General features: G+C 45.3%; 1 protein-coding gene across 3 annotated transcripts; it reads left to right on the top strand.

Annotated features, from left to right (window-relative positions):
• The first annotated feature begins 1166 nt into the window (after window positions 1-1166).
• Window positions 1167-25003, top strand: TSEN2 (tRNA splicing endonuclease subunit 2). Of its 3 annotated transcripts, none has more exons than XR_001372123.3 (11): window positions 1167-1633; window positions 4234-4315; window positions 4417-4453; window positions 9953-10493; window positions 10693-10770; window positions 11424-11474; window positions 14258-14396; window positions 18379-18415; window positions 18992-19103; window positions 21510-21573; window positions 22086-22101. XR_001372123.3 is itself a non-coding variant. In XM_014597697.3 (11 exons), the coding sequence occupies exons 1-11, from the start codon at window positions 1463-1465 to the stop codon at window positions 22143-22145; spliced, it is 1398 nt and encodes a 465-aa protein (XP_014453183.1). In that variant the 5' UTR covers window positions 1169-1462; the 3' UTR covers window positions 22146-25003. The 3 variants fall into 3 exon arrangements, 2 of the variants coding, with proteins under 2 accessions (XP_014453183.1, XP_019352291.1); XM_014597697.3 differs by having other exon boundaries at window positions 1169-1633; window positions 21484-21573; window positions 22086-25003; XM_019496746.2 differs by having other exon boundaries at window positions 1171-1807; window positions 21484-21573; window positions 22086-25003.
• The last annotated feature ends 30 nt before the right edge of the window (window positions 25004-25033 follow it).

Genomic DNA, 25033 nt, shown 5'->3' with positions numbered 1-25033 from the left:
GATGGAGGGGCCTGTGCCCTGCCCCTGCCCCTCACGTGCAAGCCCTTGCCTGCCCCCCCAGCGCTGCCAGTGCCCCTCACTCTGGACTCGCAGCCCCTGCCCCCAGCCCTTCCCGTGTCTGCCCCACACTCCAGACCCACAGCCCCCTCCTGCCCCAGCCCTGCCAGTGGCCCATGCTCTTGACCCGCAGCTGCCTTCGCCCCGTGCACAAATAGGAGGGCGCATGACCTCCGCTGGGGTATGTGCAGCAGTGGGAGCCACCCTGCATGCCTGGGTGAGTTGTCTGGGCTCCAACCCTCCCACCAGCCCCACTCCCTCCCTCACCTAGGGGGCCCTTAATTGCCCCCTCCTGTCCCTTCCCTCTCCCACGAAGTGGCCTGCTGGGCAAGGGAGGGTGATAGATCCTGGATTGCCCCTTTACTTCAAAAAGTGATCTTCACCTTAAAAAGGTTGGAGACCACTGGCTTAGATACTACAATGAAGTGGGGAGGTGCTATAAAAGTACACAAGGCTGCAGTTTTCTAGAAACTCCTCCACCAATGCTGTCCAGGTGGTGTAAAAAGCAACTTTGTTTTTTAAATGTTCAGTTAGTGCCCTGACAAGACACTTGTTTCCTCCCATTTTTCATCTGTGGCATACTGCAGTTTCTATCCCTATGCATGATGGCGACAGTCAATTCTTCCAGCTCATGATGAGTGTCTGGGAGGTCACCCAGCCCCTTACGCACGCCTAAGCAGGAGTAAGGAGGAGCTGAGGCTGCCCAGACCTCCACCCCGCTTTATGCCACTGAGCCAGAACCCAAAGGCCAGACGGTCCCGCAGACACTCACTCGGTGCCTCCAGGCTACAGTTGCACAACCCCCGGGGACCAGCTCGGGGCTGTGCAGCGCGCACGGGTTCTACCGCAGGGGCCTTCTCCCCCGGGCATCTCCCGCCGCTCGGGCTACAGCGCCCCGCGCGTTTTGCCAAGGCCGCTCCTGCCCTCCCTGGGGACTTCGTCCCCCGCTGGCCGAGCGCGTGCGGTACAGGCCACTGCCCAGCCTCCGGGCCCAGCTCACGGCTGCGACAGGGAAGCCTGCAGCGCAGCCCAGGGGAGTTGCATGCCGCCTGATCGGGAAGGGGCAGGGCCTATCCCGGCTCCTGGGAGTCCCCTGCACAGGCGCACGCCCCTCCCCCCCCGACGCCACAGCGAAGCTACGGCACCACGCGCGCGCCCTCGCTGCTTTACGGCCCTGCGGTTGCTGTGGTCACGAGAGACGGCTGCGGGCCGGAGGGGGGCCATCGAGAGCGGGGCTGCAGTCAACCGTTCCTCCCCGGGCCCAGCGCGCTCCCGCTTCCCCCCGCCCCGGGAGCCCGGCTGGGCTGGCAGTGGCGCAGGCCGAGGGCGCAGCCGCAGGACCTGGGCTTTCCGGGAGCCGCGCTCGGACCGGATTTCTGCCTTCGGCCTCAGGGAGAGCCGAGATATGGCCGAAGCAGGTTTCCGGGCCCCGCGGAGGAAGAGGAGAGTGTACGAGCCGCACCGGCCGCCCTTTCCCCTGCCTGCTTCCCGGCACTTCGGGCCCTGCCGGGCGGAAATGCTGAACAACCACGTGCTGGTCCGGAGCCCGGAGGACATGGAGCAGCTGTACAGCCAGGTGCCGCCGCCGGGTCTGCCCGGGGAGCTGCTGTCTTAATGTTCCGAGTCAGACTGAAGCCCTGTTTTCTTCCTAGCTGAGCGGGGAGGCGCTGGGCACCTGCTCCTGCCCCTCCAACCACAGCCGGAGCAGGCTCCAGTCATTGATGAGACCGCTCGAGCGCTCGTCACTTTCGTGTGTATTCACCTTCCCGCCTTTCAGCCTCCCGCATATCAAAATCAAATTAGCTTCAGTTAAACGCCCTCGCGGCCATTTTGAAGCACTGGATGTTGAATACATTGATAGTGTGGCATTTTATTTAGAGCTGCTGTCCAGGAACTGCTCTAATTAATATGCTACCCCCTAAGCACATGTAGAGACACCCTAAATGTTTTAGTGCCATGGTGCTCAGCTGGTTTGCCCCCTGGGCAGAATGAGTGGTGTGGGGCCAGCTTCCTTCATGGGGTGAGTGTGTAGGGTTGGGTCCCACGCTGTCTGGATCAGGCTGAGCCTAATTTAACACACAGGACCATGCTGTCTGGCCTGCCATGTTCCCCATGGGTCCAGATACTTGGCAGCAGGGGAGCAGCATTAAGGCACCACCAGTCTCCTGCAGCCAAATTTCTAGACCCCTGGGGAGCCCAGTGGGCTGGATAACAAAGCTCCATTGGCTGGATCTGGCCTGTGGGCCAGGGGCTGAGGACCCCTGTTTTAGTGCAGATATCATACAGGTTGCAGGTATATTGTCTGGCCCACTGGGCTCCCAAAGGGGCTGGGATTTTGACAGCAGGGTGAGCAGAGGTGGCATTACATTCTGCAGTTCTTTGAGCTGAATAGTGACTCAGGCAACCTCAGGTGTTAACACTGCCACTGCTTGCCCCACCACTGGAGGTGGGTCCCAGTCTGGCCCATGAGGAACCCTGCAGCCCCGAGTCAGCTGGTGGGGCCAAATGAGCTGGTTACGTTTGTTTTAGTTTAAAATAGATCATGAGAAGGTATGAAATGTAATAGATAGCGTTTGGTTTTATGCTTAATGCTTAAGGATGCACTTGAGAAACAGTGAGTTCACAACATATAGCTCTGTCTCCTTCGGTTAAGAATATGCTGAATTTTGGAACGTCACTTAAAGCATCATAAATAAAAAGGGTAAAAATAACAGTCTAAAAATTGTATAAAATGTTAATAACACTTTGATTTAACAAAAATTAAATCATTAAAAAAGTGTGTTCATCCATTTGTCCTTTTTACATTTTATGTATGTATGTATGTATGTAACTAGCATCCTCTTATTTTTTATTAAGGTCAGAGACATACAGCATCTACCTGGCTAGGTTTTATGTACTTTAGGTACACACAGGCAGGTCCTTTCACTTCAGAAGGACTTTTTCTTGAGTGATATAGGCCCTCTTTAGGCCATTGTGGTTTTGGGTATTGTTTTATGATCTGTTCTCTTATTGGATGGCTCTATCCCTATATTTATTTCCAATACTGAGATCAAACAGGACTACTACTTAGTATTTGCTTTCATGGCAGTTCTAATTAAAATAGAATGCTACAAATGTTTATGGTTAATGAAGGAAGCAAGCCTAAATCTCTAAACCAGGGGTGGGCAGTATTTTGGTTGGAGGGCCATTTAATGGGGTTTGGAGACCTTTCATCCATCCCTCTCTCTCTTCTTGCACCTCCCCCCCCTTCCAGAACTAGGCCAGAGCTATAGTATGCCAGAAGCCCTGAAGCTCAGCTGTGGACCCAGATAGGGACTTTGGCAGTGGGCAGGCGGTAGCCTCAGCTGCGGGCTTAACCAGCAGGTTCTAAAGCCCCGATGTGGAACCTGCCAGTGGTGTCCACAGCTCATGCTGATGCCTGCCTGGCGCGGCAGAAGCTCCAGGTAGGACCTGGGTCCCTAGCTGATGCTGCTGGCAGGCTCTGGGCAGGACTGCCACGCTGTGAGGGTGGTGCTGTCTAGAAACCACCAGCAGGTTCTGCGCCTGGGCTCCTGACCTTGCCAGTGGCATCCACAGCTGATTCCACCACCTGCCTGGTGTGGCGGAAGCCCCATGTGGGTCCGCAGCTGATGCTGCTGCATCAAGGGCTGATGCTGCTGGGCACAAGCAGTCCTGCCTGGCACCATGTGGCTGCCATGCATGGGCTAGATCCAGTGAATTGGCAGCTGTCTACCTGTGGGCTAGATTTGGCTGACAGACTGTATTTTGCCCATCCCTCCTCTAAACTCCAACCAGTCTTATATTCCAGCTATCTATTGAATTTTGAATGGAATTCTGATTTTACTTTATTTAAGCTTTAATTCATTTGGGGCCCTGCTATAATTAACTTTCAGGGAGACACTAAAGCTGGCTTCCTCACTATATAGGAGAGAGGACTATTGTAGAAGAGCATTCATTGTTAGCAACCCTAACCTCTGGAATAGGCTTGCAATCCCTATTTAAAGTAGCCCAGAGCATTGTAAGATATGTCTGTATAGGTGGATTTTTATGAAGTTGAGGCTTTGTGAGAGTTCAGATATTTTGGATGATCTCCTTATAGTTTAGTTATATATGGGAGGGGTACCTAGCTCATGAATAACATTTGATCAGATAACCATTTTATTTCTTCCCATGTAGGGCTATTTTGGAAAAGGTATTCTTTCAAGAAGCCGACCAGAATACAGTATTTCAGACCCTTTACTGGTTGGTAAGTGGCGAGGTAAGTCACACCACTTTTTATTTTCTTGACTGTTTTTATAAGTGTTTGGTATTTTTCATAACAAAAAACCCATATAAATCTTTTTTTTTCTCTTAATGCAGATGCCCAGATAAATATGCCCATTCTAACATCAAAAAAGTAAGTACAACTGTAGTACTGTATCTTGTATTTGTGAAACAAGATTAAATTCTCCATTCTGTTCTTTTGCTCAGCCATTTCCAAACTGGGCCTTCAGATAGGTTGATGATTCACAGAATTTGGTTTTTCTTCCTTGTTTTAAGTTGCTAAAACACAGTAAAAACAGCTAAAAATAGGATAGGTAATAGGGCTGTGCAAAATTTTTCTGGCTGTTTCGTTTCAACACTGTTTCGACTCATTTTGAGGTCGAAACAGCAAAATCAAAGCAAAAAAAAAAAAAAAAGACGTTGAAATAGCCTTGAAACAAAACAAGGCTAGTTGAAACGTTTCAACCATAGCACTGGGGTTGGGAACTCAGCCCACCTGGGCTGAGTTCCTTTCCCTAGCCCTATGGTTGGGTGAAATGTCAAAACATTGTCAAAACGGTCTCACTGTTTCCACGAAGCGAAACAGTGAGGCTGTTTCAACTTGAAATTAAATTCAGTACAAAACACTGTTCTGTCCAGACCTTGAAACTGAAGTCAGAATGGAACAGTGCGATTTTGCACAGCCCTAAGGTAATTGTCCTTGGGGTTGTGAGGTTTTTTCCTCATGTGAGCAATTGACAGGATTTATTTTTAATTAAGCAGCTGGAGTGAGAGCAAAGAGGATTAGCTGTGCTGTACATAACTGATGATGTTATTGATTATAAAGCTTTTGCATTTCAGCAACAGGAGAGGTGGAATATTTTATGGCTTAGCTATTAAAATAAAAAGTCTTGTTTGTTTATTAGCATCATTCAGAATGGGCTAACATAGTCAGTGGTGTTTAGAAAATATTAACATTTTATTATAAGATTTACATTTTACATAATTTAATTATCTTTTTGTTTTTCCAGAGTATGCCTGCATGATGGCATAGCACTTAATATTCTGTAATAAGTAAGTTAGGGGCCTTTTTTTATATAGTTCAACTAACAAGTTTATGGAAAACCACTCCAGGCATTGTCATACTGTTTTTCATAACTATAAGACTGCAAAGTACAGTCGCTTAAAGTTAAGTGTATTTTTATTAAAGAGACATGTGCCAAATGACATTCGTATTACTGCTGGATGTAGTGTGATTCATAGTGTTCCATTTGGATGAATAGTGTACAAAATAGGTGTGGATCGTGAGTGTGTCTTGTATGGTACAATACAAATTTAAGTCTGTTTTGTTCCGTGATTAGGATAAGAAATGCATTATACAGTCTTATGATTTTTAAGGTAATGTTTTGAAGGTCCTGTTTATATACTGTTCTGTTCTTACAATACTTTGCTTTTACTTATAATTGCTGTCTCTAAACTTCATTGTGAGAAGTAAAAAATATTTTCCAATGATGTCACAGTTTAAATGATATAAAATTATAAAATATATCATTGCAATGGTCTTCATTATTATGGCAGAATTAAGACTTGCGTCTTAAATTAGGTACTGAAATTAGCTTCTAATAGGAAATGCCATTTGAGGGAATACTGACTGTGTACACATTTTCATATGATCTGGAAGAATTCTGATGGGTTTGTTTTTCTGGTAGAAAAAAAAAAAAACTGACAAGGAGATGCCTGAACAGACATTCAAATGCTGATCTCCTGAAGAGTAGAGAGCTTGCAGTGCTGACTGCATAGCCAAGGGTGCACAGATCTTAAGAGTGCTCTGTAGCCCTCTGTCTGCTTAAAGACAGAATGGCAGCAGTGAGGGGGAGGGAGGGAGGTAAAGGAGGAGGGCCTGCAAAGCACCCTGGGATGTTAGAGGACTGTGCTGTGACTTCTCTTTTAAAAAGGTAATGTGTACAGACCTTCACTTTGCCAGGAGAAACCCTCCCAGGAGTGATTTAACTCTGGTTGTTCCTGTTTGTTTGATTTTTTTTTTTTCCTACTGGAGTTGCCATTTTTGCTCTCAGAGAAAAATGCTGAATATATGTACACTTGTAGTTTCTCCTGGCAGAGCAAACACTCTCCCAGGAGAAACTCAATATCTTTACTTGGCCACAGTCAATTAAAAAAAGCCACACTTTTCTGAAAATTCGGTACCTAGTATTTTTATAAGTAATTCTTAGCATTTCAATAACTGAAAGTTAAGAGACTATTTTGAACATAGTTTTGACATTTGCCCTTTACAGTCAGTCATTTCCTTCCTGCTTTTATGAATGTTTCCAACAAAAGAGAAAACAGATGTGAAAAATAGAGAAATGTGATTTTTTTTTTTTTTTTTTTTTGCCATCACATCTTTAGCACAGAGACTTGGATGGCTGAAACCATCCTTTATATCTATATCCAAATAAGGTATCTTTTTAAAATAATAGTCCCACCTTCACTTCCTGTACCTTTGGTTCATATTTGTATTGACATCTGTGTAGAGGATATCATAAAGTTTAAATAGTCATCTTTAGCTAATGATGAACTGTATCCTCTGCAAAATCCAGGCTGCTAAGTGTTAAAGAGAAAGAAAGGAACAGAAATCGTTCCTAGAGTTGCCAAAAGCTTGGTAGGAAAGCTCCAATTCCTTTGCTCTTGGAGGATTTCTTGGCTGATTTTGGAATATGTACTCTAGGTTTCCTCACCCCTTTGTGAAGAACTGGGGAACGGCTTTTATCTAAAGTGGTCTGGCTTTTTGCAAATAATAATCTAAATAAAGTTTCCATGCGATATCTTTGATGTTATAGTCTTCTACCTTTTATTTTGAAATGATACAGGCTTCTAAGGCTCTTTTTATATCACAGAAGAGAGAGATGGTAAAAACAAGCCCAGTATTTTTGCTTGCTGCAGGAAATATTAAGATACACTACTTGGTGGCCTTTATAAAAGTACCTTCAAGCCTAAATTTTTTCAGTTTGAAATGTAAAGGCTGTATGCCACAGTCCTGTGGGATGTAAGTGTATAGAGTTAAAAACATTCCAGAAGGGATTAAGTACCTTGTCTATCATGATGTTAAAAAAGTCTAAAATGAACACATTTTTCTGAATGCTTTAACTTGGGAAGATGCATTTAGGTCTTCATCATGTGGTAAGTTACTTCTGAAAAAGTGTCAGTCACATTTACAAGACATCTCTTCAACTGAGACCCAGTTACAATAGTATTTTAATTATGTTAGAAGTGCCATTGGAAAGGTCATTCAAAATAAGATGTAATCATAGATGTTTACATATAAACATATCCAAGGCCCAGTGCCTTCAGATTTTCAAGGTTTAGATAGAAATGACATTTTTATCAATATCAAAGTGTACTGATACAAACTGTTACAATGCAGCTGTTATATTTGCATGATCCTGTAGGGATAAGTCTAGGAGGATCAAAGGTAGGGCAGTTTGGCTACTTTGTATAACTACAGGGTGTGCTGGTGGAACAGTTGCAGTGTAACAGCAGATGGGCATTCCCAGGAAGAATTTCGTCCTCCCTTTTTTAAGGTGGCTAAAATACAGATTTGTCCCACCCTCAGGGAATTATTTGATCTGGGGAATTCTGCAAAGATCCTGAGCCCTGTTTCTAGCTGAAAATCATTCTGGTCAGAATTTGACATTGGTGGTCTTTGTCTCATCATTCCCTGGCTGCTACTTAAATCAAGATCCTTAAATCCCATTTTCAGCTATTAGTATAAACTATAAATAACATGAATGCTGTTTCTAGAGGGCTTTCACAGGAGTAGCTGATAATCATGTAAAACTTAATCCTGAAGTCTTTTCATGACAATACTTATGTTATGCTAGTACTGTGCGTATTCACACTTTTACCCTGTCATAAATTAAAGCTGTGGTAATGGTAATTTACCCTTTAATAAAAGAGAGGTAGTGATATTGTAACGATGGCTGACTTCAATAAAACAGAAGTCAGCCATCACAGATCAGCTGTCATTTACTGTGGTGTAGAATTGTGCAAAGTTGCAATTCCCATGTAGCTGATATACTGTATATCACAGCCCTTCCTTACCTTGTTTATGTGTTCATGCCTGTCACGGCGGGGTCCTACAGGAGGGCCATGATCTCCTTAAGGCCCCCTCTGTCCGTGCCAAGTCGGCCCAAGGGCACCTTCTAATTCTCGCCCGCCACATCTTTGCTGTTTAAATAAGTTTGGGAGGCTGCCTTATGTCTTCTTGGACACAGTTCGTTGTGACTTCTGTCCTTGTGGACTCCTGGGCCCCTCATGGGTCCCACTGTATGATGGGTGCTTCCCGGGCACCCTAGCCTTATGGGCTGTGTGTGGCTCCAACCACCCCTTATACCATGCCCCAAGCCTCACAGATGGAATGGACGTTGGTCTGTCAAATACACTCGCCCTCTCTCTGGGGCCTCCTCTGCACTGCTGCTCTCTCTCTGGAGCCCTCCGTGGCCACGCTGGGCCTTCTCAGGAATGCCGCCCGTCTCTCAGGCCTTCTTGGTAAAGCTGCCCTGCCTCTCAGGCCTACCGCACTGCTACCCCCTTTCTCCGGGGCTCACCACACTGCCGTCCCCTTCGGGGTTCACCGCCGTGCTACGCCCTTCCTCACAGGGGCCTTCCGCAGTGCTACGCCCTTCCTCAAAGGCTCACCACGCCCGCACTGGGGCTTCTCAATAGTGCCCCCCTCTCTGGGGCTGAGGTCTATGCACCCCGTATGCAGTGCCCTTACTGGCGCTGGGGTCCCCACGCTGCTGTGGGTCCCCTATGAGGCCTCCTTCAACCCCTAATAGCCTCACCCAAACCACCGGTGATACAACAACAAAGCAAAACACAAGCCCCTAGGCTACAACATAACTTAAAGCTGCCTGGCTAAATCACATGGCTCAGACATCCTAGAGCTGCCATCCTTTACCTGGCTTGAGCTGTACCTGAGGTCAGGCTTCTCCTCACATCATTGTTCCAGGAGTTCCTTTCTCTCTGGCTGCTGGCAGAGAACTGCCCTGGCCTCAGCTCCTGGGCTTTAAGGGCCAGGCCCTGCCCCTTGCAATCAGCTGACTTCCTGGTTGCCCTGGCAACCCACAGATGGGCTCCTTATTCCCTGCTAGGGCTCTTTCCCTGGCAGTTTCCCCTCTCTAGGAGCAGGGCACCTCAGTGCTCTGCGACAGTGCCCTTAAAAGGTGGATTAGTTCAACCTGATTTTTTTTAGGCTTTGTATTTAAGTAAGTTTGTGTTATTGAGATGTATGTTAAAGGGGCTATCTGTTTTTCACTCTGTCCTCGGCATCCTCTTTTGGAGCCAATTGTGTACCTAGCAGTAAATATGCAGTTACTTATAACAGTCTTAAAAATGTAATGCCATGATAATTGTAGGTTGTTTTCTCTGTTCACTATCAGAGCATTATAACATAAGAGTCTAAAAACAAGGCAGACTCATTCAGAAACTAGAAAATGATCAATTAGTGTAAGAACATGTTTTAATGCCATAATTAATCTTTGCTTATTACCGAATAATTAACATTTATTTCTATGCTGTGTGTTGTCTTGTTTTTAAGACATCACATGAAGGATGTTGGATCCTAGAATCTTCCATTTGTATTTACGTTATCTAGGTACCATTGTCATGTAGAATGGGCTAAAAGCCTTATGCAAGAACAAGGACTTGATGACAACTTAGGTAAAATTCTTGAAAATTACATTAAGCCAGTTCCCCTGCCTTTTATGAAAGAGGAAGGAGAGGCTGACCAATGCAGCAAAAAAATGGCTCCAGAAATAGAAAATAAAGAAGACAAAGTGGAACTTTCAAAAGATTCTTCCATAATTAATGGAGATGTGGTAGCACCAAATGTTGAATGTCATAAGGAGAGTCTAGACTGCAGGAAACCCTATTTGGAAGGGGATCTACTTCACGATCCATTGGCTGAGTATGGCTCTAAGGAACTGGATACAATGGATTCTACAGCCATGCTTATAGAACATTGCCAAAAACACAATTACTTTACTGTATACTCTGGTTGCAAGGCAGAAGACAACACTGAACAACAAGTATCTTCCAAGTTGGCCAGTTCTACAGAATATGTTCAAGAATATGTTCTGGTACAAGAAGAAGAAAGTAGCTTTTGTCATGATGAAGCTGCAAATGAGCAATCAAATGTAAGCCAAATATGTCCCTTTCTCTTGGAGAATTTATTTAGCTAAACACAGATTATTTTCACCATAGTTTTTTTGCCTACTTTAATTGTTAATAATATCCAAGATGTTTAAAAAGTTTTGTTTGAACGAAAAATATGTGGATTACCTTTAACATTTGTTTGCTTCTTTATAATTTATTTTGATACTGCTTTTCTTTTAGTCCATCAAAAAGGAAAAATTAGTATGCAGAAGAAATCCATTTAGGATTTTTGAATATTTGCAACTTAGCCTGGAAGAGGTATGTATATGTTTTAAATACTTTGCAACTTTTTAACTTCAAAACATTAATGTATACTATAATGTATTCTAGTTCCTTTTCCCTAAATGAAGAGCAATCTTTTGTATTTACAATCTTATAAAGTTTTGTTAAGTTTACTTATTTTTAAATAATCCATAGATTGCATGGATATGGTGAAAGGAGTTAAAGAGCTTAATCCAATAGACTTTAGACATGTAAAAAGTCCCAGTGAATTCAGAGGGACTAATCACATGAGTAAATGACTGCAGATCTGGGCAAATAGCATTTCAGCCTGTTTCTCCAGAAATACATATCTTGTTTTAATTAGAACACGATGTCTTTGTCTGCTCCAGTCCTCAGTAAATTACAGTTTGGAAGGGGATCCAGTTTATGATCCATTAGCCAAGTAGAGCTCTAAAGAATTGGATACAAAGGATTCTAGCCAAAGTACATTGTCAGAAATATGATGATGGCAATGCAGTTTTAATGGTTAGATTTAAGACTACAGTGAAGTTTCAAAAGGTGATTATCTGGCAACTTGTTGCTCTGCTAGTGACTTTCATATTGTTCTTATGCTACATGCAAGATAATTTTATACCGAGAAATCTCCATGCAATATAAATACAGTAATGTAATTTGCTGTTCTTTTTCAGGCTTTTTTTTTGGTGTATGCCCTAGGATGTTTAAGTATTTATTATGGTGAGGTAAGATGCTATGTTTTGTCACATGACATGTGTCCGAACAATGTGTTGTTGATCTGGGTATAGTTCGCTGACTTAAACTGCCAACTACTGTGGTAACATCGTGTGCTACTAAGCCCAAGGCAGCAATTGGGCATGATGAGGGAAGTTTTTTCCCCTCAAATATTATGCATCTGGTAGTTGTGTGGATATAAGAATATTGTCGAGAAATTCTCATTCTTGTTATTAAGAACACCCAGGCAGATGAGTAGATTCATTCTAGAAAAGAAAAGTGTTGGTGGGGAAAAAAAGTAGAGAAAAATGGGTTTTAAAAGAGGTGTGTCACAGTGCTCCAGGGATGGCTGTGATGCCCCTAGGGCTCCATGACTGTGCCAAGTCTTGTTGATAAAAATAATAAGTAGGGAGACTGCCCACCAGTTTCTGTGCAGCCATGGTCCTGTTGAACCCCACTAGACCCTGCAGGTTCTTGGACCCCTTGCTGGGTCCTGCTCCAAGTTGGCATCTCATGGGACACCTTAAGCCTTATGGGATAGATGCATGGCTCCAAAACCTCCTTCTTACCACACCCCATGCCTTGCAGGTGTTATACGACTATTCCCTCTGTTGGGGTCTCAGCCAACTTGGCCTCTGCCCCTTTTATGCAGCTAGACTTTCTAGCCTAGACCCACTGTGTTGGGCCTGGCTTTGAGATTCTAGCTCTAAGAAACTTCCTCTTGTTGCTGGGCTCTCTGGCCCCTGTAGCTGCGCCCCTCTGGCACTGAGCTTTACACAATTGTGTGTGCTCCTCTGGGCACTAATGAGGCCTACACCTCCCTTTATAGCCTCATTCCAAAACCACTGGTGCCGATGACAATGCAAACATAAGCCCCTGGGCTATAAGATAATAATAACTGGAGGCCACACTCTGCTCCTTTAAGAAGACAGACTTCTCCCCTAGTATTGCGTACCTCCTAGTCCTGGGTACCTTGTGAGGTCCTGGAGCCCTAGTAGTCTTGCAGGCAGCAGATCAGAAACCAAACATCTCTGGGTAGCTCTTTCCTGCAGGATCTCTTTTTCCTGCTGGCTGCCAGAGAACCAACCCCTTCCAGCCTCAGCCCTGGGGCTTATATGTGCCCAGGGCCCTGCCTCCATTCAGTCAGCTGACTGTGCAGGTGCCAGCTAATTCCCTCATTAGCCTGCTGCCCAGGCAACCTGTAGCTGTGGAGTTCTACCTCACTCACAGGGCTCTGTGGCTAGGCTGCTTCTGCCCTTAAAGGAGCAGGTATGCCTTAGTGCCCTGTGACAAGGGGCACGTCCAGATGAGGGACCTCCTGAGGCTGGAGACAAGCAGGAGAAGGAGCAGGAGGCTGGAGGCAAGCCCCTGGAGATAAGCTGGAGACTTCCCCTGCTCCCTCCAGCTTTCTCCTTGTTCTCTGTTACTGCTGGTGAGTGTGGGGTGGGGGCTGGGAGAGCAAGCGGGCAGCTGGGGGAATGAACGGAGGGCGGGGGGAGCTAGGGAATGAATGGGGGATGGGGAAATGAATGGGGAGCTGGGTAATGAACCGGGGGGGGGGGGGGAAGGGGGAACGAGCCTCCTGCTCGTTCTCCTATTCCCTCCAGCCTCCTACTTGTTCTCCTGCTTTTCTCCAGCCTCTGGAGACCCACCCCTCCTAAGCAGCCTCCACACCCACAGTCCCCCCACACCTACCCACATACCCCTCCAGTCTTCCACAGTCCTCCACATACTCCTCCACAGTCCTCCACATACCCCTCCACAGTCACACACCCACCCACATTCTCCCTACTCCCCTTCCCACTTCCTCCTTCAAACCCCACATCCCCCCATCACACACCCACCATGTGATAAAGAAACCAAATCAAGCATTAAAACATATAGATATGTAGGATTTATTTTATTATGATTCTAAAGACACTGGTAGGCTTCCAAATTTCTTTAGCATTGTAAATATAGCAATAAAACATTGCCCATCTGACCAATCCCTCTCTCTCTCTTTTCTGTTTTAATTGTGGAAGAATGTGGATTTTGGGGTATTTTAAAAAGTGAATCTGGGATGCTGCTTCAGCAGTCTAGCTGACACAAGGGCCTAGTGTCCCCAGCTACTAAGTGGCTGGGCCTCAGAAGCTCCTGAGGGCAAGTAGCCCTGAGCTATTGGCCCGGGCAGGATTTTATACTGCTGGGGCCAGCACGGGTGCTGACCCCAGGCTCTACCTCCCCCTGGTTGCAGATCCGGGAGGAGATAGGCAGTTATTTTCCCCCAAGTGGCACAATTTGCTCCACAACAAAGTGCATGTCTGGGCACATGCGCTCAGGCAAAAAGCCCTGGCTCAAATTTGCTTGCATGTGTGAATGTGCCCAAGGTATTTAAAGGAATGTCCTTCCCTTTCGTCCCCACAAAAAATGTTTGAGTTTTAAGTGTTTTGTTTTCATGTAAAATATGTTTTTATTTCCTTTGATGTATGTGTTCTTATTCTTGAGTCCTAAGCTACCAGCCATAAAACTTAGCAAAACACTCCTACCTCAACAGTTAGTTTTTAAGTTTTTGTTGGGTTTTGGTTTTTTTTCTTTAAACCACACTTGCTTCCTCAAACTGTGTGGACTTCTGTAGCATTTGCCTCAGGCAAAGTCAGACTATAATGTTTGTTATTTGACTAGAATCATTCAGTAAACACGCTATTTTATGTGTAGTTTTCTAGGTCTTTCTCAGTTTGTAAGAGCAGCAGGCTGTTATGTTAGTGTAATAATAATATTAGCCATTGGTTAATAATATTTCTGGTTGTGATTTCAGGAGCCTTTAACTATCTTGGAACTATGGAAAATGTTTAGTGATGTGCAGCCCAGTTTTAGAACAACATACATGACCTATCACTACTTTCGCAGTAAGGGATGGGTCCCCAAAGTAGGACTGAAGTATGGAACTGACTTCTGTGAGTACGCTTTAAAAACAGAATAGTTACAACTGACTTTTAGGCGTGAAAGCCAGTGCAAGGTTTTTCACACCACTTAAACTTCCTGTTGGAGCTTCATGAGCAGAGCAGGCTTTCCCATCTCCTGTATATAGTAAAAGACATCTATGGGCTTGATTTTATGCTACCACAAATGACAGACCATGTTGCCCCTGTACAGATTGAGTGGTGCCAATACATCATTCAAGCAGTTGAAATACTTGCTTTTCTGGCTTGTAGGCATGATATTGGTGTGGGACTACACTGGAATTCACTTCCCAGACCCTTACATTGGACTCCCCTTCCTTTGCTCTTAAAACCGGATATAGCTCCCCCTGCTGTTTCTGCTGTTCTTTCCCCTAACTTCAGTAGAAGTTGGATTGGACCCTAGAGAACATACTGAAGTTGTAGTTAATATTAGGGGTGCATGATAAAGAAGTTGTGGGCCAATACTGATGGCCAGTTATTAATGAACCATACCAGTCTATACCGATCCGATTGCCAATAAGCAGCCCGGCATCTTGGAGAGTGGCATCCAGCTGGTATATCTGTTCATGGGGAAGGGGCATGGAGTGGGGGGCCCTGTGGTGAGGGAGTGGGGATGGGGCAGGACTGGGCACGGGACAGAGTCCTGAGATTCTTGTCTGGGGGGCATGGGGAGGGGGGAGGTGTGGATTCCACCCCTGCGCACACCCCTGGGGCAGGTATAGGGGGTGTGTGCCCTCAGATGTGTGCGAGGGGCGAGGGCAGGCTGCTGCTGCAGGGTGGGGCTGGGGGCAGTGCCAGGCTCTTCCCAGCAAGAGGTTGGGCTAGGACTAGACCTGGGGGAGGCAGCAGTGACACTTGGGTGAAGGAGGGTTACTGGGGCTACAGCCACCCCAAAATTCATCATAGTCCACCCCCCATAGACTCCCCTCCCAGTGCTGCTGCCACCTGCCCCGAGCATAGCCCCAGTGCCACCCCTGGCAGCTCACTCTCGCCCCACACACAGATCAAGGGGTACACGTCTCCCATGACTTCCCCAGGGGTGTGCATAGCAAAGTTCCCTCTAAGGTGTAGAGATCTATGAGTATGCCAGGAACGCGCCACTTCAGTCCATTCCCAGATTGGTCCTGCCTTCCCTGTCAGCGTGTGCTGCTTTGATCCAAAGCCTTCATCAGTTGCTCTAGTGTCTTGAGCCTCTTGGAGAAAAAAGTGTTTTCGCTCCCTTTATCTCAGTGGTAATGGGAAACATTTTACCTTCATTTTCCCATTTGTGCATGCCATTATCACCTGTGTGTCCATGGTCATTTCTTTCTTCCACTGTTTCCCAGCTGCTGTCAGGACCTTGGACTGGAAATCTGAGTCGCTCCATGCTGCCCGCTTTTAAATCACATGCTCTTCTCTGTGGTTTCAGCCACTGCCCCTCACAGAGCCCTGTGATAAGAAAGCCTCTGTTTGGGCTGTAGCAACTTGGATCTTTATTTTAAGTGCTGTGGGCTCAGTGCTGCTCTTCTCAACTGCTCAGTGTTGTTGCAAAGTTTCCCAAGCACCTGGCGTTTGCCGGTGTCACCTTCCAAATCATCCCTCCACCCAACCCTGCAACTCGTGTTCCAACCTGCAGAGAACCTGCAGGGTTGTTACACAAAGGAGCTACTGGGGGGAAGCCAGCACCAGGCTGCCTGTGCAGAAGGGTCTGATGGTAGCACCAAGTGGACTGCACCTTGATCCTGCCCGCCCTTGCCCCGTGCAAAGATTGGGGGCTGGACTGGGCCATGTGCCCTCACTTGGCTGCCTGCGCCACATGTGTGAAGAGGCTGCTTGTCTCTGGGCTGGGTTGTGGGGCAATCAGAGCCCAGCAGCTCATTCAGGGGCATGGTGTGGGGAGCCAGAGAGGGGTGGAATGTGCTCCCCCTATCCCGTGGTGCATGCAGCTGCGGGAGCTGCATCTGCCCGCCCACCCCCCTGGCCAAACTGCCAGGCTCCGTTTGCCCCAAACCGTCCAGGGCCCCATTCATGGTGAACTGGCCCCTGGCCAGGCCAGGTCGTGGGACAATCCCCACAGTGCAGGAGGGAGTGGGGCAGCACCCTGCCCCTTCCGCACTCCCTCCTCCCCTGTGGGGGTCTCAATCTGCTTCCCCCTGCCCCCCCAAGCCCAGTGAAACTTACCTGCCTGCATCTGCGATCCTGGCTGGGAGTGTGCGCCCCTCCCCTCTCCTGCAGCTGCCTGTGGTAGGGTTGGGGCAGGTGTGTGGCATTAAAAAGTTACTGCGCGCAAGATTTTTTCTTGCGCACAGCCGCGCATGCATGCAGCTTAGAGGGAACTTTTTCACGTAGCAGTGGGATCTGCCCCCCCTCCCCGCGGCCCCCCTACCCTGCCCCAGCTGGTCAGTGCCTGCCTCAGACCCAGCCCCAACCGTACTCCCTCTCCCTTTCTTACCACGGTGGCCTCAGTCTGCCCCTACCACACCCCTTCCCTCCCCCCAACAGACTTACCAGCTGCTAGGCTGGCTGTGTATACTGTGGCTGCGCAAATGTACATGGCATTTATCAGCAACATTATAGGCCACATCAGCCAAAATAAGCCAATTGCCAATAATGTCTATTTTCCTTTCATTGGTGCCGATATGATATGGACCAATGTATTGGTGCATCTCTAGTTAACATTACCTATTTTTGGTTTAGTTTAAGATAGCTTTTTATCTCTTACAAATTCCAATATTCAGTAGTATCCCCAGACGTGAGGCTGCGTAGCTCAGTTGGGTGTGGTGCTAATAACACCAAGATTGGAAGTTTGATCCCTGGTTGGACTAAATGATCTCTTGAAGTCCTTTCCAACCTTCTCCATGATTTCTGTGTTCCCATAGTAAATAACTTGACTATTATGTTAATTTTTAATTTCTTGGTTACAACATTTTTATGCAATCAGAAAGAACTGATGATATGATGATGCATGCTTTATGACAAAAAATAGAGAGGTCTGTATAAATAGCAAAAGCTTCTCTTCATGACATTACTGTATGACTCTTAAAGACATGGTTTGATTGCATGCTAAAAGTATACAGAATCTGTGACAGTACAGAAGCTGCCCCAGAATTCAGTTTCTTCACTAAAATATCCCAAGTAGTAGATGAGAGATTGGCATAGGATTTATCTACTGGTCTAAATGTTTCGGTTTTTGTGGCACTGAATCTTGATGTGTGCCGCCCAGTTAATATCATTAGCTGAATACTTGTTAGACCTGTTCATCCTTGCTCCTCTGTTTCTGAAGTAGCTTGTTTAAATAACAAGCTGGTATGTTTGTTAATTGTTTATGACTAATTTACAGGCCATTATTATAATGAGAGTGAGATTGTCTACTCTCTCCCAAAGGCTGGTTAAGCAGGTTGTACACAGAAGACTCCATAGTGGTTGGGGACCAGACATCTCTCACTCCCTTAAGCCTGTAGCCAGAATGGAGAGATACTGTGCAGTCAGCCTCTGGAATTTACCTCAACCCAGTTGTGGCTTTATTAAGTGGACCTTTTTTATCAGTGAAATGAAGAGAATGAGGCTGATAGAACCACCAGTCTCTGCTCTTTACCTTTGTCATTTGCCCTCCAGGGTGGAACTGCAGTAGTTCCATGGCATTTGGGCTTTCTAAGAAACAGAAAGTGTTTCCCTTACAGACAGGAAAAGTAAAGTAGTTAGACAACACTTGGTTAGTTCTGTGTGTAATACTCCAGTGGCTCAAACAATTTTGTCAATTACAGCAGTTTCCATCTGTTTTGCTGTTCTTGTCTTCCTCTTACTGTAATACCCTTTTTCTCTGCTCTGCCACCTTTAGGACAGCTTCGCTGTAAGTGGAGTTAAAAGTTTTGAAGTTTAGTAATGTGATCAAGATTTATGAAACGTTTCATTTATAAAAACGTGAACCCTGGTACTGAGACAGAATTGGGGACCCCATGATCCTTTGACTAATAATATATTTCTTTTTTTATTGCAGTGCTGTATCGAAAAGGCCCTCCCTTTTACCATGCAAGGTTTGGAGCTCCACAGTTTTTAATATAAAACATGTATCTCCCATTTCACTGATGTGCATTAATTTTTCTTTGTTCCAATGAATTAATCTTCCCTATTTCATGTTGATGTACTTACCCAGTGCAGATATTATTCTCCTGGCTTGCTTCTTCTAACCCCAGCTCTGTCGTCTCCCACTCTTCACCCCCACAAAAATCTTGCCAGGCATGTTTGCTTAGAATGCATGGTAAACATTTTTAATAAGCATGTCATTTTAATTTGAGTTCATAGAAAATTATATAGAATTTAAATGAAGGAAACAAATAACCATCATGTATACCAAATGCAATCAAGAGAAGTAATTTGATCTTGATAACATTGTCCCTTTTATTAGGGATTTTCCATGTGATTTGGGGAAGAAAGCCCACAGCTGATAAGTGGTCTCTCTAATACATCCTGCTTGTCTGATAGAAAGAGCCCATTGGTTTCATGACTTGTCTATGTCCCACTCATTTACTGTTGGTAAATGTAACCTATAACCACATATTAAAGTGATCATAATTTCCTTTAGTTAGCTATCCATTGGGTTTATTTTTCAGTTATTCTGTCATGGCTGAATTAGTTAATGATGACTTCAAAGGGTCACTGCGCAGACCATTTAGCTGGAAGTCTTTGTCTGGCTTGAATAGAACAACTACCAATGTGTCTAAGGTAACGTGGGATATTTATTCTGTTTCTGGCAATAGTTTTCAATGATAAATGTAATAATTTAAAATCTAGTATGGAAGAGTGGTATTAGATGAGTAGAGTTTGGATCTTCAGCATGAGTCTTCCGTAGGCTGAGAAGCAGAGGACAGTGCTGCTGTCAGGTGAACATACCCTTCCCTGTCAGGAATAATGTTGACACATTTTGGAAGGGGCTACTCCAAATTCATCTTGGAGGGATATTCCTAGTCACCATTCCCAAGCCTTATTCCAGCCCATGTGCCCAAAAAGAAAAATATTTTGGACACTCAGGCTTCCAGAAGTTCATGATTAGCTATGTAAGAAATGTTACTTTGCCAATCATCAACCAAATCTGAATCGAAAGGGAAGGCCCCAAAACATCGCCGAAATGAAACAAAGCATCCAAAACGTTTCGGAAATGTTTCAGAAAAATTTGGAGTTTTGGAACTGGGCTTGTAGGGAAACAGCTGTACGCTGCTGCCCTGCCACGTGACTTGGCTCTGCAGGGAGCAGAAATCCATGCTGAGGGTCTCCTCGTGGCTGCTGCCCACCCCATACTGCCCTGGAGATGCAGGGCTGCACAGGGCGGGCAGCGGCAGTGAGGAGACCCCCAGCACAGATCTCTGCTCCCTGTGGAGCCAGGTCACATGGCAGGGCAGTGCTGGTCCCTGCCACGTGACCTGGCTCCACAGGGAGCAGAGATCTGGGGCAGGCAGCAGCAGCGAGGAGACCTCCAGCATGGATCTGCTCCCTGCAGAGCCAGGTCGCACAGCAGGGCAGTGCTGGTTCCTGTTGCATGACTTGGCTCCACAGGGAGCAGAGATCCATGCTGGGGTCTCCTCGCCACTGCTGTCCACCCCACACAGCTCCATGTCACTGGGGCAGCATGGGGCGGGCAGTGGCAGCAAGGAGACCCCCAGCACGGATCTCTGCTCCCTGTGGAGCTGAGTCACGCGGCAAGGACCAGCAGGCTTGCTCGCTGCTCTGCACTGCTTCCCTGCCCCATGACCCGGCATGACAGGGATCAGAGATCCATGCCAGGGTCTCCTCGCCTGCACGGAGGGCAGCGACCCTCCCCCTCCTCCGAATGAGCCGCTCACAGCCCTATCCTGCTCCCTGCTGGGACCCTGCAGCCCCCAGCCCCAAGCCCTGCCTGGCTGAACAGTAGGGCTGTGCAAAACTTGCAGCCCATTCAAAATAGATTCGGAGGAGATTTGGCTGAAATGAAACGAGATGGTTATCCGAAACAAAAAAATGAATCACTGTCCTCCGAAATGGCCGAATCTGAAACCGAATCGAAACACTGCCATTTCACATAGCCCTAATGTCTACCTCATGGCAGCAAACTCCAGATATATTAGTGGATGTATTTTCTCTTCTTAAGCATATCTACTGTATTTCCTGAAATTTAAGATGAGGTATTTTTCCCCCATCAGCGTGGAGAAAAAAGCCCCTCATCTTAAATTTGCATAGCAAGCAGAAGGGGCAGGTGGCAGATAACTGCTTTGGCTCTGGCTGACCCTGAGCCCCAGTCAGGGTCAGAGTCAGACCCACAGTAGCTGCCTACCTTCTGCCCTCTGCAGCTTCCGTGCCTCCTCTGCCCCCATCTCCCTGCTTACTGTTAAGTGTGCTTTGGCTCTAGCTTGGGCTAGATCCCCTGTCAGGCATGGAGCACATGGAAACTCTGTCCCCTGCCTGGCCATTCAGCAGTGCTGATGCTGCTGTGTGGTCAGCATGGGCTGTTCTTCTATGTGCTGTGGTCCAGGAGGGAACAAACCCAAGCAATGTTTGACAGAAAGGGGAGGGGAGAGAGGCAGACACTGTGTGGAATGAGGTGAGGGGTAAGAGGCAGAGACTGCAGGCAGAAGTGGGGAGGGGCAGATTGTAGGGGGAGGGGCAGAGATTGTGGGGAATGGAAAGTGAGGGGCAGAGGTTATGGGAAGCTGAGGTTGTGGGAGTAGGGGTGGCAGGAAGGCTGCAGGGGAAAAAAAATTGGGGGGCTACCTGCCCCCCCCAACCACGTCATCCCCCTGCTCCACAGCCACTGCTTTTCCTACTATAGCAATGGGAGGAGCATAAATTTAAGACAGCCTTCTAGTAATTTGATTCTATAGCTGGCAAATTATGTTTATACATTTCCCATATATAGAATCTAATTGTTGGGGGGGGGGTCATCTTGAGTAAGTATGGTACTCCCTATCAACAAGGCTTATGCAGGCATATTTATCTCTTAAATTGACTAAGTTACCATCTCCTGTTCAAACTAATTAAATGATTTTCTAATTAACGTAGACTCTTTCTCAGAAAAATCATTTGAAACGTTTATATTTGTGTCTCAGAGATAGACATATTTATCTACCAACAGGAGCTTATATTATGCTATTTGATTAGACCATCTGATATGACTGAAAAAGAAATGTCATCACCAGAATGTATGAAAAGAATTAAAGTTCAGGTAAGTAAACTTTCTTCCAAATGTGATTATTTATTCATGTATGCTAACTGAGCTGTCCCCGACGGGGTGAGAGTGCCATCTCTCTATCATAACAGCACCCTTAAATTGTTGCTCATTCTCTGGCATGCTTTATGTTCTGGAGAGCACAAAACTGTGTTATGGATTTTGGAGCATTGTAGATTCTTTTGCACCCTGGGGTTTGCAGAAGTTCATGGGAGGTCACAGATGCAGCTGCTCCCAGAATTAACCTTTAGCGCTAGGTTGAAGGCATGAGGAGTAATAGTGGGCCTAAAGGAAGGTATGAGAACAGGGAGGCCAGAAAGCTAGTGGGTATAAATATGTGAAGAGAGAAAATTGGTTGCAAGTAAGTCCTCTGCAGTGCCAAAGATCCCTGCCTCAGTTCCCTCTGTAGGAGACAGTACATGTTTCCTTTAGATAGCGACCTGGCCACTGGGAGATGGCTTCAGTTGTTATCAATTGTTTTTGTAATAATGTATGTTGTTTTATTTCAGGAATTAATTGTAAATCGCTGGGTCTCTTCTCGAGAGCGCAATGAGCAAGACGAACTATAATGAAATAAGAAATAGTGTTAAAGGAACAAATTATTGTAATCAAATTAGAGTATAACCTTATCATGGTAGACCTGTTCCACAGAACAGTGACCTTTCCCTGCTAAAATGCGATGCATGCTTGTATCAATGCAATTTAAAATTATACTGAGCAAAGAGTATCTTGTGTACTATTACACATAATTGGTAATATTTTTTGTCCATGTGGAAAAAATTAAAGCTTCCTCCCCTCCAATTCACTGTGCACTACTATTGCTATAGTGCTTCAAAATACATTCTTCTTTCTAGTGGCTACACTTCATTCACTTCTTCAGTATAAAACTAAATATTGAGGCAGGGTAGATTTGCATCTTTATAAATTAAATCACAGATATATAGCATAAGCTTTTGTAAGCGGAGGGCTTACTTCATCAGATGCCGTCTAGCCTGCCTTCTGCCTGACTTCTAACTAGCACAGATAACCTCCCTCTATGGCATTGGATATCTTTGCTGTGAAAGCACGGGCCATTGCCACTTGTCTTACCAGTGTTATCCAAGAGAGGAAGAATTATGGCTGATTGTGGCACAGGCTTAGGAGTTGAAAGAATGGGTTCAGGTTCCTCTTCTGTCATCAGTTTTCTATGTAACCTTGTAGATCCAGATCAGGAAAGGGACTGGTGCACTAAAACACCTAATGCCTAGGTTCTTGGGCCCCAGAGTGGAATCCAGAGCCCTGACTTGGACATCTAGGTTCCCCATGCAGTGTATGGCAGGAGTTAGGTGCTTCAGGATGGGATCCACAAAGACCAGTGAACGGACTAGGAGCTGCTTAATGCTGGCTGGTAGGAAATGCTGAGGAGACGGATATTTTTAAATCCCATCTTTCTGTAGGACTTAAGTACCAAACTCTGCTTCAGATTCACAGCCAAGAACCCTCCCTTGAAAGTATATGCTTAAGCTATTTCTTGTGAAAATTGAGAAGGAACCACTCTTGAAATGTGGCTAAGGGTAGTTCCTGCCTCTTGTCATAAAAGAATTTGGTGATTAGAGCATCCATCCAGAAAGTGGGAGACCTGGATTCAGTTTCAAGTCCGTATCTCCCACCTCCAGCATGAAATGCTGAGCATCTGGGTATAGACTAAAGGGAGTTACTCTTCAGAACTCTTGTGAAGCTGTGCCACTGTGCAGAAAAGAATGAACGATTAGTAGGGCCAGAGAGATGGGGTGGAGGAGTCCTGAGTCCTGGAGCAAGGCTGGAACAGCTTTTGCACTTTAATGACAGTTAAAGTTAAAAAAGCAAACACATGTAAAATATATATATTTTATTTATATATAATGAAAATAACACTGATAACAGCACTACCCTACTTTATAAAGATGTGAGGATGAATACATGGAATACTGTGAGATGCTCCCTACTGCAATAACAGGCATTATATGTACCTTAGATTGTAGGAGCTTGTGATGCGTAGGTTGGTAGTTCTGGTTACTTGTGGCAGAGGAGGGTACGTTGTTCCCAAACTATATTAAATTCAGCCTCTTAAGGTTACTAGCCTAGGCACAGTGTTTCAGTAATGTGACTATACTAGTTTGAGTTCCAGAGCTGGCATGCAGTGTTAACTCAAAGGTCCTTGTACCTTGCTGCCTTGTACCATATAGCAATACCCTGATTGCTTTTAACTTATTCAAAATTATGGAAAGAAATTAACAAAGGAAATGTCCTTTCCCAGTTGTATAAATCATGGTGCGTTCAGTAAAGCTAAAAGAACGTGTGGAATTACTCATTCTTTATGGTTTTTACAATGACTTGCAATTAATATAATTTTTCCCAAAGGTATCAAGTTGTCCATGGTCAAGTTGTCCTTGGTGGCACTATGCATATTGTAAGCTGTGGACAATAAGTTGGCTAGGCAGTTTACCCTCGTTTTAGGGGATAATGCATTCTCTTTGCACTGTTTCTGCTCAGCATTGCAGAGGGGAAGTTCCTTGCTTTTATGGCTGGTTCTTCCATGTTGTTGGCAGATTTCTAAAACTGCTTTAAATTGTGCCAGTTGGTAACAGAGGCCTCCTTTGGAAACTGTCTGCTGGAAAGTGTTAGATGCAGTATGCTTCTACTATGTCTCCTCTTGGTTTAGCAGCTTTGCAGTAAAGGCACCATGTCATTACTGTAGATTATATTATACATGAAATTGCAAGAAAGGAAAAACATTCTATTGTTTGTGTTTTCTATCAGAAGTGTTTCTTATTAGAAGTGAAAATGTGGCTGGATAATGGTCTCTTCAAGCTGAATGTGAAGGTATTTATAGAAAATAGACATCAAAAGATTTATTTCCCTAGCGGCAAACTACACTTAATATTTTCACTACTTTGACTTCACATTTTTTCCTTCAGAAATGTATAACTAGGGACACCACATATTTACTCTTTTATTTATAAAGTGTACTCTGGTTCGTAGAAACACAGAAGGTTCTTGTGATCAAATCAGAAATATCTTGGGGTACAGTTCACCCATGCAGGGCTTTTGCTCCACTTACATTCTACTTATGCCTTCAGATAGGATATAAGTGGTACAGATGGTTTTTGCTGACTTGTAGCATACGATGAATTTCACTCTAGAGAGAACTGATCTTTCTGTATTGTGATGTCATAAATACCTCCCAAAATGATGATAGGAATGAAATGCATAGGCTAAACTATTAAAAGAAAGTTGTGTTTATGTAAATGGCATACCAAGTACAAAGGTACACATTAGAAGCATTTATCAGAACAGCTGAACCTTGGAAAAGCTAATCTTAGCTGAGTGTTTTTTATTTTTGGTTTTGTTTTGTTTGTTTGTTTGTTTGTTTTTAAACTGGGAAATAAAGCCAAATTCTGTTCTGTTATACTGTTGCATATCTGAATTAATACCGATG

The sequence above is a fragment of the Alligator mississippiensis genome, chromosome 12 (assembly GCF_030867095.1).
Source record: "Alligator mississippiensis isolate rAllMis1 chromosome 12, rAllMis1, whole genome shotgun sequence".
Classification (NCBI taxonomy): Eukaryota; Metazoa; Chordata; order Crocodylia; family Alligatoridae; genus Alligator; species Alligator mississippiensis.
The sequence above is the reverse complement of the archived record's forward strand: the minus strand, read 5'-3'. Positions and strand labels throughout refer to the sequence as shown.

Bases quoted from the DNA above. Each gene is read 5' to 3' on its own strand.
- TSEN2 (XM_014597697.3), top strand. From the start codon at position 1,463: ATGGCCGAAGCAGGTTTCCGGGCCCCGCGGAGGAAGAGGAGAGTGTAC. The intron at 1,634-4,233 runs GTGCCGCCGCCG...CTTCCCATGTAG, and splicing joins TGGAGCAGCTGTACAGCCAG to GGCTATTTTGGAAAAGGTAT. The intron at 18,416-18,991 runs GTTTGGAGCTCC...TTTATTTTTCAG, and splicing joins CCTCCCTTTTACCATGCAAG to TTATTCTGTCATGGCTGAAT.